Source organism: Salmo salar, chromosome 24, assembly GCF_965601325.2.
Source record: "Salmo salar chromosome 24, fSalSal1, whole genome shotgun sequence".
Lineage (NCBI taxonomy): Eukaryota > Metazoa > Chordata > Actinopteri > Salmoniformes > Salmonidae > Salmo > Salmo salar.
In genome coordinates, this window is record NC_138314.1 from 41,573,998 (window position 1) to 41,591,418 (window position 17,421).

Here is a 17,421-nt window from a genome sequence, read left to right on the forward strand (position 1 = left end):
CCTTTACTCAGAACTTTGTTGAAGCACCTTTGGCAGCGATTATAGCCTCAAGTCTTCTTGGGTATGATGCTACAAGCTTGGCACACCTGTATTTGGGGAGTTTCTCCCATTTCTTCTCTGCAGATCCTCTCAAGCTCTGTCAGGTTGGATGGGGAGTGTTGCTGCACAGCTATTTTCAGGTCTCTCCAGAGATGTTCGATCGTGTTCAAGTCCAGGCTCTGGCTGGGCCACTCAAGGAAATTCAGAAACTTGTCCCAAAGTCACTCCTGCGTTGTCTTGTTTGTGTGCTTAGCGTCATTGTCCTGTTGGAAGGGGAACCTTCGCCCCAGTCTGAGGTCCAGAGCGCTCTGGAGCAGGTTTTCATTAGTGATCTCTGTACTTTGCTCCATTCATCTTTCCCTCGATCCTGACTAGTCTCCCAGTCCCTGCCGCTGAGAAACATCCCCACAGCATGATGCTGCCACCACCATGCTTCACCGTAAGGATGGTGCCAGGTTTCCTCCAGACGTGACGCTTGACATGTAGGCCAAAGAGTTCATTCTTGGTTTTACCAGACCAGAGAATCTTGTTTATCATGGTCAGAGTCCTTTAGGTGCCTTTACGCAAACTCCAAGTGGGCTGTGTCATGTTCCTTTTACTGAGGAGTGAGTTCCGTCTGGCCACTCTTCCATAAAGGCTTGATTGGTGGAGTGCTGCAGAGATGGTTGTCATTCTGGAAGGTTCTCCCATCGCCACAGAGGAACTCTGGTGCTCTGTCAAAGTGACCATGGGGTTTTTGAAAACAGGATGCACCTGAGCTAAATTTCGAGTCTCATAGCAAAGGGTCAGAATACTTATGTTTTTTATTTTGAATACATTTGCAGAAATTTCTAAGAAACCTGTTTTTGCTTTGTGGTATTGTGTGTAGATTGAGGGAAAAAATGAATTCAATCCATTGTAGAAGAAGGCTGTCAATTAAGAAAATACAGAAAAAATCAAGATGTCTGAATATTTTCAGAATGCACCGTATGTTTTATATAGTGTATGTTATATGTGAACATATGTTTTATATAGTGTGTGTTATATGTGAACATATGCTTTTATATAGTGTGTGTGACCTTTCCAGCAGATTCTTGCCCCAAGTCCTGGTTAAATACCTACCCTGGTGTGTGTGTGTGTGTGTGTGTGTTTGTCTGTGTGCGCGTGTGTGTGTGTTTGTCTGTGTGCGCGTGTGTGTGTGTTTGTCTGTGTGCGCATGTAAACTCAGCAAAAAAAGAAACGTCCCTTTTTCAGGACCATGTCTTTCAAAAATAATTCGTAAAAATGCAAATAACTTCACAAATCTTCAATGTAAAGGGTTTAAACACTGTTTCCTATGTTTGTTTAATGAACCATCAACAATTAATGAACATGCACCTGTGGAACGGTCGTTAAGACACTAACAGCTTACAGACGGTAGGCAATTAAGGTCACAGTTATGAAAACTTAGGACACTAGAGGCCTTTCTACTGACTCTGAAAAACACCAAAAGAAAGATGCCCAGGGTCCCTGCTCATCTGTGTGAACGTGCCTTAGGCATGCTGCAAGGAGGCATGAGGACTGCAGATGTGGCCAGGGCAATAAATTGCGATGTCCGTACTGTGAGACGCCTAAGACAGCGCTACAGGGAGACAGGATGGATAGCTGATCGTCCTCGCAGTGGCAGACCACATGTAACAACACCTGCACAGGATCGGTACATCCGAACATCACACCTGCGGGACAGGTACAGGATTGCAACAACATCTGCCCGAGTTACACCAGGAACGCACAATCCCTCCATCAGTGCTCAGACTGTCCACAATAGGTTGAGAGAGGCTGGACTGAGGGTTTGTAGGCCTGTTGTAAGGCAGGTCCTCACCAGACATCACTGGCAACAACGTCGCCTATGGGCATAAACCCACCGTTGCTGGACAGACAGGACTGGCAAAAAGTGCTCTTCACTGACGAGTCGCGGTTTAGTCTCACTGGGGGTGATGGTTGGATTCGCGTTTATCGTCGAAGGAATGAGCGTTACACCGAGGCCTGTACTCTGGAGCGGGATCGATTTTGGAGGTGGAGGGTCCGTCATGGTCTGGGGAGGTGTGTCACAGCATCATTGGACTGCGCTTGTTGTCATTGCAGGACATCTCAACGCTGTGAGTTACAGGGAAGACATCCTCCTCCCTCATGTGGTACCCTTCCTGCAGGCTCATCCTGACATGACCCTCCAGCAAGACAATGCCACCAGCCATACTGCTCGTTCTGTGCGTGATTTCCTGCAAGACAGGAATGTCAGTGTTCTGCCATTGCCAGCGAAGAGCCCGGATCTCAATCCCATTAAGCATGTCTGGGACCTGTTGGATCGGAGGGTGAGGGCTAGGGCCATTCCCCCCCCAGAAAGGTCTGGGAACTTGCAGGTGCCTTGGTGGAAGAGTGGGGTAACACCTCCAAGCAAGAACAGGCAGATCTGGTGCAGTCCATGAGGAGGAGATGCACTGCAGTACTTAATGCAGCTGGTGGCCACACCAGATAATGACTCTTACTTTTGACCCCCCCCCCCTTGTTCAGGAACGCATTATTCCATTTCTGTTAGTCATGTGCCTGTGGAACTTCTTCAGTTTATGTCTCAGTTGTTGAATCTTGTTTGCTGAAAATAAACGCAGTTGACAGTGAGGACGTTTCTTTTTTTTGCTGAGTGTACAGTCGTGGCCAAAAGTTTTGAGAATGACACAAATATACATTTTCACAAAGTCTGCTGCCTCAGTTTGTATGATGGCAAGTTGCATATTCTCCAGAATGTTATGAAGAGTGATCAGATGAATTGCAATTAATTGCAAAGTCCCTCTTTGCCATGCAAATGAACTGAATCCCCAAAATGCATTTCTACTGCATTTCAGCCCTGCCACAAAAGGACCAGCTGACATGTCAGTGATTCTCTTGTTAACACAGGTGTGAGTGTTGATGAGGACAAGGCTGGAGATCACTCTGTCATGCTGATTGAGTTTGAATAACATACTGGAAGCTTCAAAAGGAGGGTGGTGCTTGGAACCATGGTTACCTGCAAGGAAACACATGCCGTCATCATTGCTTTGCACAAAAAGGGCTTCACAGGCAAGGATTTTGCTGCGAGTAAGATTGCACCTAAATCAACCATTTATCGGATCATCAAGAACTTCAAGGTGAGCAGTTGAATTGTTGTGAAGAAGACTTCAGGGCGCCCAAGAAAGTCCAGCAAGCACCAGGACCGTCTCCTAAAGTTGATTCAGCTGCGGGATCGGGGCACCACCAGTACAGAGCTTGCCCAGGAATGGCAGCAGGCAGGTGTGAGTGCATCTGCACGCACAGTGAGGCGAAGACTTTTGGAAGATGGCCTGGTGTCATGAAGGGCAGCAAAGAAGCCACTTCTCTCGGAAAAACATCAGGGACAGACTGATATTCTGTAAAAGGTACAGGGATTGGACTGCTGAGGACTGGGGTAAAGTAATTTTCTCTGAATCCCCTTTCCGATTGTTTGGGGCATCGGAAAAAAGCTTGTCCGGAGAAGACAAGGTGAGCGCTACCATCAGTCCTGTGTCATGCCAACAGTAAAGCATCCTGAGACCATGTGTGGGGTTGCTTCTCAGCGAAGGGAGTGGGCTCACTCACAATGTTGCCTAAGAACACAGGCATGAATAAAGAATGGTAACAACACATCCTCCGAGAGCAACTTCTCCCAACCATCCAGGAACAGTTTGGTGACAAACAATGCCTTTTCCAGCATGATGGAGCAGCTTGCCATAAGGCAAAAGTGAAAGCTAAGTGGCTCGGGGAACAAAACATTGATATTTTGGGTCCATGGCCAGGAAACTCTCCAGACCTTAATCCCATTGAGAACTTGTGGCCAATCCTCAAGAGGCGGGTGGACAAACAAAACCCCACAAATTCTGACAAACTCCAAGCATTGATTATGCAAGAATGGGCTGCCATCAGTCAGGATGTGGCCCAGAAGTTAATTGACAGCATGCCAGGGCGGATTGCAGAGGTCTTGAAAAAGAAGGGTCAACACTGCAAATATTGTCTCTTTGCATCAACTTCATGTAATTGTCAATAAAAGCCTTTGACACTTATGAAATGCTTGTAATTATACTTCAGTATTCCATAGTAACATCTGACAAAAATATCTAAAGACACTGAAGCAGAAAACTTTGGAAATTAATATTTGTGTCATTCTCAAAACTTTTGGCCACGACTGTATGTGTGTGCATGGGTCTTAGCATAGGACAGCAGTGCCTGATTCAGTCAACCTTTTAGCAGCCAGGACCACGGGAAGGCCACCTCTACAGGCTGCTGACAGGGGTCTGCCTGAGCATATGTGTGCAGTGTTCACTTCCTCCTGCTCTTCCTGTCCCCCTGCTAGCCGGACCCCTGTAGACTTTAACGGCTAAGACTCCCAACTCTATCCTTCCACCTGACTGCCATATGACCCCTTCACTCTCACTCTCTCTCACATATATTTATATATATTTACAATGGTGTTTGTTCTTCACTGGTATTTCACCCAATAGATATGGGAGTTAATCAAAATTGAATTTGTTTTCGAATTATTTGGTGTTGTACGCAGAGGATATTTTTTGCATAATTCTGTATGCGGTCTCTCAATTTAGTGTTTGTCCCATTTAGTGAAATCTTGGTTGGTGAGCGGACCCCAGACCTCTCAACCATAAAGGGGAATGGGTTCTATATCTGATTCAAGTATTTTTAGCCATATCCTAATTGGTATGTTGAATTTTATGTTCCTTTTGATGGCATAGAAGGCCCTTCTTGCCTTGTGTCTCAGATCGTTCAAAGCTTTGTGGAAGTTACCTGTGGCGCTGATGTTTAGGCCAAGCTATGTATAGTTTTTTGTGTGCAGAAGATCTAGGTGCTGCTGTAGGCCCTCCTTGGTTGGGGACAGAGGCACCAGATCATCAGCAGACATTTTACGTTAGATTCTAGTAGCCTGCATCCCTGTCTTATCCCCAGCCCTGTGGAAAGAAATGTGTGTATCTTTTGCCAATTCTAACCGCTTGAGGAGACTTTGCCTTTGTTTGTTTGTCAATTAGGGTGTGCAGGGTGAATACATGGTCTGTCGTACGGTAATTTGGTAAAAAGCCAATTTAACATTTGCTCAGTACATTGTTTTTTGCTGAGGAAATGTACGAGTCTGCTGTTAATGATAATGCAGAGAATTTTCCCAAGGTTGCTGTTGACATGTAGTTATTGGTGTCAAATTTGTCTCTAATTTTGTGGCTTGGGGTGATCAGTCCTTGGTTCCAAATATTGGGGAAGATGCCAGAGCTGAGGATGATGTTTAAGTATAGAAAATTGGAATTTGTGTTCTCTCTTTGTGTGTTTTCATAGTCTCCATTCTCTTCTTTCTTAGTCTCCCACCTCTTTCTGCTACTCTCCTGATCAGATCTGGTGTCGTCTGTTATTTCTCTGCCCTGGTTTCCTGTGTAGTTTGTGTGTGTATGTGCTCTCACTGGGTGCCACTCCTCAACGGGGAGTTTATTTTTGGAACAGAACAAACCCCTATCTGACTTTAAAAAGCACCAGAGGATGTTCAAAGTTTTCCTCTGCAAAAATTGGAATATTCATAAAAGTAAGAGGTAACCAATAAGGATGTCAGGAATGTGGGGGGGGAAAGAACAAAACAATTGTGACTGGCTGCTGTAGTGACACTGAAGTGTGCCTAAACTGAGAGGCAGGCATGGCATTCTCCCCACGGACCCAATTAAGCTCGACTAAAGAGCCAGGCAGAATTTGGGGATGCAACGAAGTGACTGATAGGTGGAGGGGTGGCTGGATGGATGGATGAATGAATGGATAGGTGGGAGGAGAGATGAATAGAACATCTGTCAGAAACAGCAGATTTAAGAGGTGGATAGAGAGAGGTATCACCCACAGATAAAAAGAGGGGGTGGGAATAGACTCAATGTACCGTAGATTGGCTCCATGTTGCGTAACTGTACTACTGTAGAATAACAAGCCTGCACCACAACACCATCACACTTTACAATGTCCGTCGCACATCACCTTACTGAATTCACTACACCTAACCATGACCGTATTCTCTACGTTGATCACTACACCCCTCATCACTGTCAAACGCTCCCTGAAACACTTCAGCGAGCAGGCCTTTCTAATCGACCTGGCCCGGGATTCCTGGAAGGATATTTACCTCATCCTGTCTGTAGAGGATGCCTGGATATTCTTTAAAAGTGCCTTCCTCACCATGTTCAATAAGCATGCCCCGTTCAAAAAATGTAGAACCAGGAACAGATATAGCCTTTGGTTCTCTCCAGACCTGACTGCCCTTGACCAGCACAAAACATCCTGTGGCTTTCTGCATTAGCGTCGAATAGCCCCCGTGACATGCAACTTTTTAGGGAAGTTAGGAACAAATACACACAGGCAGTTAGGAAAGCTAAGGCTAGCTTTTTCAAAGAGAAATTTGCATCCTGTAGTACAAACTCAAAGTTCTGGGATACTGTAAAGTCCATGGAGAATAAGAGCACCTCCTCCCACTGCACTGAGGCTAGGAAACACTGTCACTACTGATAAATCCACAATAATTGAGAATTTCAATAAGCATTTTTCTACGGCTCGTCTTTGCTTTCCACCTAGCTACCCCTACCCCGATCAACAGCCCTCCATCCCCCACAGCAACTTGCCCAAGCCTCCCCCATTTCTCCTTCACCCAAATCCAGATAGCTGATGTTCTGAAAGAGCTGCAAAATCTGGACCCCTACAAACCAGCCGGGCTAGACAATCTGGACCCTCTCTTTCTAAAATGATCAGCCGAAAATGTTGCAACCCCTATTACTAGCCTGTTCAACCTCTTTCGTATCGTCTGAGATTCCCATAGATTGGAAAGCTGCCGTGGTCATCCCCCTATTCAAAGGGGGAGACACTTTAGACCCAAACTGCTACAGACCTATATCTATCCTACCCTGCCTTTTCTAAGATCTTTGAAAGCCAAGTCAACAAACAGATTACCGACCATTTCGAACCCCACCGTACCTTCTCCGCTATGCAATCTGGTTTCAGAGCTGGTCACGGGTGCACCTCAGCCACGCTCAAGGTCCTAAACGATATCATAACCGCCATCGATAAGAGACTGTGCAGCTGTATTCATCGACCTGGCTAAGGCTTTCGACTCTGTCAATCACCACAATCTTATCGGCAGACTCGACAGCCTTAGTTTCTCAAATGATTGCCTCGCCTGGTTCACCAACTACTTCTCAGAGTTCAGTGTGTCAAATTATTTTTACATTTTAGTCATTTAGCAGACGCTCTTATCCAGAGCGACTTACAGTAGTGAATGCATACATTTCATTGTATTTTTATTTTTTGTACTGGCCCCCCGTGGGAATCGACCCACAACCCTGGCGTTGCGCACACACCATGCTGGCGTTGCAAACACCATGCTCTACCAACTGAGCCACAGGGAAGACCTATTAGAGGGCCTGTTGTCCGGACCTCTGGCAGTCTCTATGGGGGTGCCAGGGTTCAATTCTCAGGCCAACTCTTTTCTCTGTATACATCAATGATGTCGCTCTTGCTGCTGATGATTCTCTGATCCACCTCTACGCAGACGACACCATTCTGTATACTTCTGGCCCTCCTATGGACACTGTGTTAACTAACCTCCAGATGAGCTTCAATGCCATACAACTCTCCTTCCGTGGCCTCCAACCGCTCTTAAATACAAGTGAAACTAAATGCATGCTCTTCAACCGAATGCTGCCCAAACCTGCCCGCCCGTCCAGCATCACTACTCTGGACGGTTCTGACTTAGAATATGTGGACAACTACAAATACCTAGGTGTCTGGTTAGACTGTAAACTCTCCTTCCAGACTCGCATTAAGCATCTCCAATCCAAAATTAAATCTAGAATCGGCTTCCTATTTCTCAACAAAGCATCCTTCACTCATGCTGCCAAACATACCGTCGTAAAACACCATCCTACCGATCCTCGACGATGTCATTTACAAAATAGCCTCCAACACGCTACTCAACAATTTGGATGCAGTCTATCACAGTGCCATCCGTTTTGTCACCAAAGCCCCATATACTACCCACCACTGCGACCTGTACGCTCTTGTTGGCTTGCCCTTGCTTCATACTCGTCGCCAAACCCACTGGCTCCAGGTCATCTACAAGTCTCTGCTAGGTAAAGCCCCGCCTTATCTCAGCTCACTGGTCACCATAGCAGCACCCACCCGTAGCACGCACTCCAGCAGGTATATCTCACTGGTCACCCCCAAAGCCAATTCTTCCTTTGGCCGCCTTTCCTTCCAGTTCTCTGCTCCCAATGACTGGAACAAACTGCAAAAATCACTGAAGCTGGAGACTCCCATCTCCCTCACTAGCTTTAAGCACCGGCTGTCAGAGCAGCTCACAGATCACTGCACCTGTACATAGTCCATCAGTAAATAGCCCATCTAACTACCTCATCCCCATACTATTTATTTATTTATCTTGCTCCTTTGCACCCCATTATTTCTACTTTGCACATTCATCTTCTGCACATCTACCATTCCAGTGTTTAATTGCTATATTGTAATTGCTTCGCCACCATGGCCTATTTATTGCCTTACCTCTGTTATCCTACCTCATTTGCACATACTGTATATAGAGTTTTTCTACTGTATTATTGACTGTTTGTTTTACTCCATGTGTAACTCTGTTGTTGTATGTGTCGAACTGCTTTGTTTTATCTTGGCCAGGTCGAAGTTGCAAATGAGAACTTGTTCTCAACTAACCTACCTGGTTAACCTGTTGTGGATAGGGGGCAGTATTTGCACGGCCGGATAAAAAATGTACCCGATTTAATCTGGTTACTACTCCTGCCCAGTAACTAGAATATGCATATAATTGTTTGATTTGGATAGAAAACACCCTAAAGTTTCTAAAACTGTTTGAATGGTGTCTGTGAGTATAACAGAACTCATTTGGCAGGCCAAAACCTGAGAAGATTCCAAACAGGAAGCACTCTCTCTGACCATTTCATGGCCTTATTGATCATCTCTAACAAAAACAGGGGATCTCTGGCATGACGTGACATTTTCTAACGCTCCCATAGGCTCTCAGAAGGCGCCAGAAAGCTGAATCGTGGCTTTGCAGCCCATGGCTGAAAAACATTAGCGCATTTTGTAAGTGACCGATCTGAGGACAATGGGACGGGGCGCGCATGCCCGAGTCGACTCAATGTTTACTTTCTCTCTCTTTGAACGAAAACCACCACTCCCGGTCGGAATATTATTGCTTTTTTACGAGAAAAATGGCATAAAAATTGATTGTAAACAGTGGTTGACATGCTTCGAAGTACGGTAATGGAATATTTAGAATTTTGTCACGAAATGCGCCGTGCGCGTGACCCTTATTTACACTTCGGATAGTGTCTTGAACGCACGAACAAAACGCTGCTATTTGGATATAACTATGGATTATTTGGGACCAAACCAACATTTGTTATTGAAGTAGAAGTCCTGGGAGTGCATTCTGACGAAGAACAGCAAAGGTAATAACATTTTTCTTATAGTAAATCTGACTTTGGTGAGTGCTAAACTTGCTGGGTGTCTAAATAGCTAGCCCTGTGATGTCGGGCTATCTACTCAGAATATTGCAAAATGTGCTTTCACCGAAAAGCTATTTTAAAATCGGACATAGCGAGTGCATATAGGAGTTCTGTATCTATAATTCTTAAAATAATTGTTATGCTTTTTGTGAACGTTTATCGTGAGTAATTTAGTAAATTCACCGGAAGTGTTCGGTGGGAATGCTAGTCACATGCTAGTCACATGCTAATGTAAAAAAGCTGGTTTTTGATATAAATATGAACATGATTGAACAAAACATGCATGTATTGTATAACATAATGTCCTAGGATTGTCATCTGATGAAGATCATCAAAGGTTAGTCCTGCATTTAGCTGTGGTTTGGGTTTATGTGACATATGCTAGCTTGAAAAATGGGTGTCTGATTATTTCTGGCTGGGTACTCTGCTGACATAATCTAATGTTTTGCTTTCGTTGTAAAGCCTTTTTGAAATTGGACAGTGTGGTTAGATTAACGAGAGTCTTGTCTTTAAAATGGTGTATAATAGTCATATGTTTGAGAAATTGACGTAATAGCATTTGTAAGGTATTTGAATATCGCGCCACAGGATTACACTGGCTGTTGAGTAGGTGGGACAAGCGTCCCACCTAGCCCCTAGAGGTTAACCTCTTACATCTAGACGTTCCGCTAGCGGAACACCTGCTCCAATATCCAATGATAGGCGTGGCGCGAATTACAAATTCCTCAAATACAAAAACTTCAATTTTTCAAACATATGACTATTTTACACCATTTTAAAGACAAGACTCTCCTTTATCTAACCACACTGTCCGATTTCAAAAAGGCTTTACAGCGAAAGCAAAACATTAGATTATGTCAGCAGAGTACCCAGCCAGAAATAATCAGACACCCATTTTTCAAGCTAGCATATAATGTCACAAAAAACAAAACCACAGCTAAATGCAGCACTAACCTTTGATGATCTTCATCAGATGACACACCTAGGACATGATGTTATACAATACATGCATGTTTTGTTCAATCAAGTTCATATTTATATCAAAAACCAGCTTTTTACATTAGCATGTGACGTTCAGAACTAGCATACCCCCCGCAAACCTCCGGTGAATTTACTAAATTACTCACGATAAACGTTCACAAAAAACATAACAATTATTTTAAGAATTATAGATCCAGAACTCCTTTGTGCAATCGAGGTGTCCGATTTTTAAAACAGCTTTTTGCAGAATATTGCACATTTTGCAATATTCTGAGTAGATAGCCCGACATCACGGCTAGCTATTTAGACACCCACCAAGTTTAGCCCTGACCAAACTACGATTTACTATTAGAAAAGTTTGATTACCTTTGGTGTTCTTCGTCAGAATGCACTCCCAGGACTGCTACTTCAATAACAAATGTTGGTTTGGTTCAAAATAATCCATTGTTATATCCAAATAGCAGCGTTTTGTTCGTGCGTTCAAGACACTATCCGAAGTGTAAATAAGGGTCACGAGCACGGCGCATTTCGTGACAAAAGATTTCTAAATATTCCATTACCGTACTTCGAAGCATGTCAACCGCTGTTTAAAATCTATTTTTATGCAATTTTTCTCATAAAAAAGCGATAATATTCCGACCGGAAAGCGTGTATACGTACAAAGAGAGAAAATAAAAGCATGGGATCCCCTCGTGCACGAGCCTGAGTCTCACAGTACTGTGACCAGCCACGATCCAAACGCGCTACTTTTTTTCAGCCAGAGCCTGCAAAGCCACGATTCAGCTTTTTGCCGCCTTCTGAGAGCCCATGGGAGCCGTAGGAAGTGTCACGTAACATCAGAGATCCCCTGTATTGGATAGAGATAATCAAGAAGGGCAAGAAATTGTCAGACAGGGCACTTCCTGCATGGAATCTTCTCAGGTTTTGGCCTGCCAAATGAGTTCTGTTATACTCACAGACAGCATTCAAACAGTTTTAGAAACTTTAGGGTGTTTTCTATCCAAAGCTAATAATTATATGCATATTCTAGTTTCTGGGCAGGAGTAATGATCAGATTAAATCGGGTACGTTTTTTATCCGGCTGTGAAAATACTGCCCCCTAGCCATAACAGGTTAAATAAAGGTAAAATAAAAACGTAACGCATTAGCTACGTGGATCACTACACGTAACGCATTAGCTACGTCCATCACTACACGTAACGCATTAGCTACGTCCATCACTACACGTAACGCATTAGCTACGTCCATCACTACACGTAACGCATTAGCTACGTCCATCACTACACGTAACGCATTAGCTACGTCCATCACTACACGTAACGCATTAGCTACGTCCATCACTACACGTAACGCATTAGCTACGTCCATCACTACACGTAACGCATTAGCTACGTCCATCACTACTCGTAACGCATTAGCTACGTCCATCACTACTCGTAACGCATTAGCTACGTCCATCACTACTCGTAACGCATTAGCTACGTCCATCACTACACGTAACGCATTAGCTACGTCCATCACTACTCGTAACGCATTAGCTACGTCCATCACTACTCGTAACGCATTAGCTACGTCCATCACTACTCGTAACGCATTAGCTACGTCCATCACTACTCGTAACGCATTAGCTACGTCCATCACTACTCGTAACGCATTAGCTACGTCCATCACTACTCGTAACGCATTAGCTACGTCCATCACTACTCGTAACGCATTAGCTACGTCCATCACTACTCGTAACGCATTAGCTACGTCCATCACTACTCGTAACGCATTAGCTACGTCCATCACTACTCGTAACGCATTAGCTACGTCCATCACTACTCGTAACGCATTAGCTACGTCCATCACTACTCGTAACGCATTAGCTACGTCCATCACTACACGTAACGCATTAGCTACATCCATCACTACTCGTAACGTGAAAGAAGTAAAATGTTGTATGTTTTTTGTGTAAAGGTGGAACAGACATTGTGTCCTGCTTTATGGGCCAGAACGTGACGGTCCCAGTGTACAGAGGAGAGATTCAGACCCGGAACCTGGGCATGGCTGTGGAGGCCTGGAGCTGTGACGGTGAGTGGTGTTGGTCAACTAAATTCAGGCATATTTATTTATTTATTTATTTATTTATTGGGCAGATGGTCATAATTACCACAAGAATCCCAAACGGATATATTTTTCTAAAACATAAGTTTCAAACCTTGCGAAAATGTGTATGGATCACATACTGGACTGTATGTCTCTATTATGCATGGGAATACTTTGGAACAGATTTCCAAAGTTAAAATCACTTGTAGCTGGTGTTTGAGGGGTTAAATAAATCACCCGCGGGCCACATTTGGCGCACAAACCGCCAGTTGGGGATCCCTGCTCTATATGGTAATTCACCTTGTCATTGTAAATGGTATCCCCACTGTGGGACGATCGGGTGCTTGATGACGCGTGTGTTTCCCTCCCTCAGGAAAGCCAGTGTGGGGGGAGAGTGGAGAGCTGGTGTGTCTGAAGCCAATCCCCTGTCAGCCCACCCACTTCTGGAACGACGAGAATGGAAGCAAATACCACAAGGCTTACTTCTCTTCCTTCCCAGGTCAGTCCATTAGAGATGGAGCTTCTCCTCCTTCCCCGGTCAGTCCTGTCCATGTTTAATTGCTAAATTGTAATTATTTCGTCACTATGGCCTATTTATTGCCTTACCTCATTTGCACACACTGTATATAGACTTTTCTATTGTGTTATTGACTGTACGTTTCTTTATTCCATGTGTAACTCTGTGTTGTTGTGTCACACTGCTTTGCTTTATCTTGGCCAGGTTGCAGTTGTAAATGAGAACAAGTTCTCAACTAGCTTACCTGGTTAAATAAAGGTGAAATAAAAAATAAATTAATTAGAGATGGATAGACAGCTTTTCCTTTCCAGGGCAGTCCTGCCCATAGGAGATGAGCTCTCTAGCACATCTCTATCTTTGCGATGGCTGCTTCTGTGATGGCATGTACAGCACCATTGAGGGCTATCTCCATTTTAATGTACTGTACATGATCAATATCCGGCTCAGTTTACTAACATGCATGCTCCTCTGCAGGTGTTTGGGCCCACGGTGACTACTGTAAAATCAACCCAAAGACGGGAGGAATTGTCATGCTTGGCAGAAGGTGAGTCGTCGGGCTTGTTCCACACTACAGCCAACTGATTGATCTACAAATGCCCTTACACCATACATGGGCCTAACTACAATTTACCCCACAATGCATCACACATTTTGATGCTCTCGAATATAGCCATTCGCTCATTCCAACACTCTTACTAATTACCTCAGGAGACAATAAACGACTGCCACCATAGTTTTTTGTTTGGTTACCTTCAACTCATTCTTGTCTCGATCACAGCGATGGGACTTTGAACCCTAACGGCGTGCGTTTTGGGAGCTCGGAGATCTACAACATTGGTGAGCTATAGGTTTTTCTTACCCCTCAATGGTTGGTGGTAACAGCAGTTTTGTCTCATTTAGCTAGTCATCATTGATATGACGGAATGTAACACAGTCCGCTCTCTTCTTTCTCTGTTGTTCTTGTTGTCCTTATGAATACTAACAGGCCTAGGCCACATCCCAAATAGCACCCTGTTTCCAGTGTAGTGCACTACTGTTGACCAGAGGCCTATGGGAATAGGGTGCCATTTTGGACGCTACCAATATCTGCTACTAATCCTGAAGTATCAGCCGATCTGTCAGATATTTTCTAAATGTGTAGGCTTTTGTTCTCATCTTCTCTCCAGTGGAGGCCTTTGAGGAAGTGTCCGACAGCCTTTGCGTTCCACAGTACAATGGGGACGGTGAGGAGAGAGTGATCCTGTTTCTGAAGATGACGCCAAACCAGTCTTTCGGCCCGGAGCTGGTACACAAAATTCGCGGAGCCATCCGGAAAGGCCTCTCCGCACGCCACGTACCAGCGCTGTTCCTGGAGACCAGAGACATTCCTGTGAGAACATTCTTCTGTCGTCATTTTCAATGTGTTCATGTAGTCACACTGAGCAAAGAGTGCACCCAAAGATGGCTTTTAAATAAAAAAAGAAGAACCCTAACGTTGATGGGCAGAGAGTAACGCTAACACATTTCCATTATTGTACACGTGTGTACCAGGACAAATAGAAACACACACACACACACACACACACACACACACACACACACCACACACACACAAAAGGCCTATAAGTGCTGTTATGCATCTGTGGGACTGTCTCAGTGGGACTGTGGGACTGTGGGACTGTCTCAGAGTAGAAGTGATGATTTAGGATCAGTTTGGCCTTTTAGAGCACAATGAATAAGATTACATGGACAAGGGTGGGAACTGATCTCAGATCAACACTCCTACTCGGAGAAGCTTGGTACATGTATATGTCCCCTGACCCTGTGTGTTACGCTCTGTCTGTCTCTCTCTCCCCCTCTCCTCTGTCTGTCTGTCCAGTACACCCTCAGTGGGAAGAAGGTGGAGGTGGCTGTGAAGCAGGTGATCGCTGGGAGGGAGGTGACCCAGCGAGGAGCCTTCTCCAACCCGGACTCCCTTGACCTCTACAAGAACCTGCCAGAGCTCCAGAACTTCTGAGAACTTCTACAGTACACATGGAAAAACAAAAAACGAGACAAAAAAAGACAGTTTCCCCAGAAACTCTTGAACTCTTGTCTATTTGAAGAGGAGAGGAGCTGGGTCATTAGGTACAGGCCATTGAATGGTGGCCCTGGCTTCTCTTCCTCCTCTAACTCTTCAGTGACCTCCTGACCTCACACGGCCATCCCATTGGCTCCCTCTGGGTTCAGGACTGACCAAAAAATAATAATAAAAAAGGAATCCAGAAAAATACGACGTACTAACATTGACATCCCCCGTTGACCTTTCGGGAATGCCTTTGCTCTGGCTTGTGTAAATTTGTAGATGTTCCTCTTTACGAGACTGGAGATTTGCTTCTCACTGTTGTGCTTGTGGTGTTAACGTCGTGGCCTAACTTATTATGAGAAAAGGGAGGTGAGTAAGTTTGAACCTGCCAATGGGACCCAGGTGTTTTAAAAGAACGTTGCCTTTTTTTTATAGCTTTATTGCTATAAAGGGATGAGGGAGTAGTGGTGTTGAAAGATCATTTTGACATTCAACATTAAAAAAAATCACATTTTAACTTAACTTTAACTTTTTTAATTGTGAACACAGCCAGTCAATCTTCAAAACAGAGTTAAAATAAAAAATAGCATCCCGTCCCACTTCTTTAACACATTCTAGTCCCGCCCACACAAACACCATTCAGTTTGTTGCAAAGAAGAGCGTGGACTTGGTTATTATTACTCTGGTTATTCACCCGTAATCATGGCAGCTCCTCAGTGGGTGGAAGAGAGACTCTCTGCCAAATGACCAATGAAATGGCTGTGATGAATACACAGCAGATTTTAGGCAATTAACGAGCCCCCTTGAGACTTCCTGGTTTTATGTTATTACGGCGGTCACAGCTGAGCTGGTATTATACTGTATGGGGGGTTCCATAGAGTAAGGCTTTGATGTTTAGACACTACTGAACGCTAGTCATTGGCACTGAGATGTTCCTTGATTCTTTTTTTCTTTCTTTTTTTAGTTGTGTCGTTAGTTTAGAGTAAAACCGTTTCTAGATGCATGTCTCCGAACAGCTATACTTATCTCTTGTTGTGGTGAGCAATGACATCACTTCAGTTAAACACTATTGATGGTGGTGTTGGGCTGTAGTCAGTTGACCAATCACTACACTAATTCTGCATAGTCAAATCATCTGTTTTCCTTATAAAACTGACCCATCACTGCAGTACAAAAAGATAGCTTGCCATTTCAACCAATCACCACACATTTACCACGTAATGTTTCAATCGAGCCACACGTCAACAAACGTTTTTCCCTCGTCAGCGTATTTTCACTGCAAGTTAGACAACGTCATCCACAGTTACTGATATGGACATGGTTCCAAAGTGACCTCGACGGAGACTGGGTTTGGTTTAAGACCCATGTGACTTGTGTTTAGGGTGGGGGAGCTTCCATGGTTTTACCACAGGGTTTTATTCTCTGTTTAGGGAATCAACTAAGCACTTAGGTCACACAACATTCATTCTCTTTGTCTATGTCCCAAATGCCATCCTATTTCCTACAATAATGCTCTACATTTGACCAGGAGTTTAGAGTGCCATTTGGGACGGAACCCTCCGTCAGATTCACATTCCTGAGAATATTCCATTTAGTCTTCTTTCATCTGGTTTCTTTTCTTTTGTTGTACAAGACCTTCCTCCAAGAAACATATCATGTCTATTTGAATGCGTTCATTTCCTCTAGTCTGTTTTGATTAATATATTTTAAGGTACAGACTTTTTTAATTTAATGTGTTTTTGCGTAAACAGTTGTATTGCTCCATGTATGATGAATGTGTCATTGACTGTGATACAGTATATGGAGATATATACACATATGTAATGTGTTCTTGTACCGTGCACTACTTTGCATTCTCCCTGTAACCAATAAATGAACAAGGATGCATATTCTATTCAATACAGCGACTGTTGATCACATAAAATGTACCAACTCTTCATTTTATCAACATTGCATGGGTTACCGAGTGGCTCAGCGGTCTAAGGTACCTCATCTCAGTGCTAGAGGTGTCACTACAAACACCCTGGTTCGAATCCAGGCTGTATCATAACCGGCATTGATTGTGCGCCGCCCTATGGGACTCCCAATCAGTGGCGTCCGGGTTTGGCCGGTATAGGCAGTCGTTGTAAATAAGAATGTGTTCTTAACTGAAGGTTAAATAAAATGTCATGACTGTTTGATGTTGAAAT

At 44.1% G+C, this 17,421-nt stretch overlaps 1 protein-coding gene across 1 annotated transcript in view; it reads left to right on the forward strand.

The window, feature by feature from the left end:
* aacs (acetoacetyl-CoA synthetase) overlaps positions 1-17,131 on the forward strand; it is a 54,699-nt gene extending 37,568 nt beyond the window's left edge. The window contains exons 13-18 of the mRNA XM_014172663.3: positions 12,543-12,656; positions 13,045-13,170; positions 13,663-13,732; positions 13,967-14,025; positions 14,355-14,557; positions 15,047-17,131. Coding sequence (XP_014028138.2) covers positions 12,543-12,656; positions 13,045-13,170; positions 13,663-13,732; positions 13,967-14,025; positions 14,355-14,557; positions 15,047-15,184 — 710 coding nt within the window. The 3' untranslated portion in view covers positions 15,185-17,131. The remainder of the gene's footprint in view (positions 1-12,542; positions 12,657-13,044; positions 13,171-13,662; positions 13,733-13,966; positions 14,026-14,354; positions 14,558-15,046) is intronic.
* The last annotated feature ends 290 nt before the right edge of the window (positions 17,132-17,421 follow it).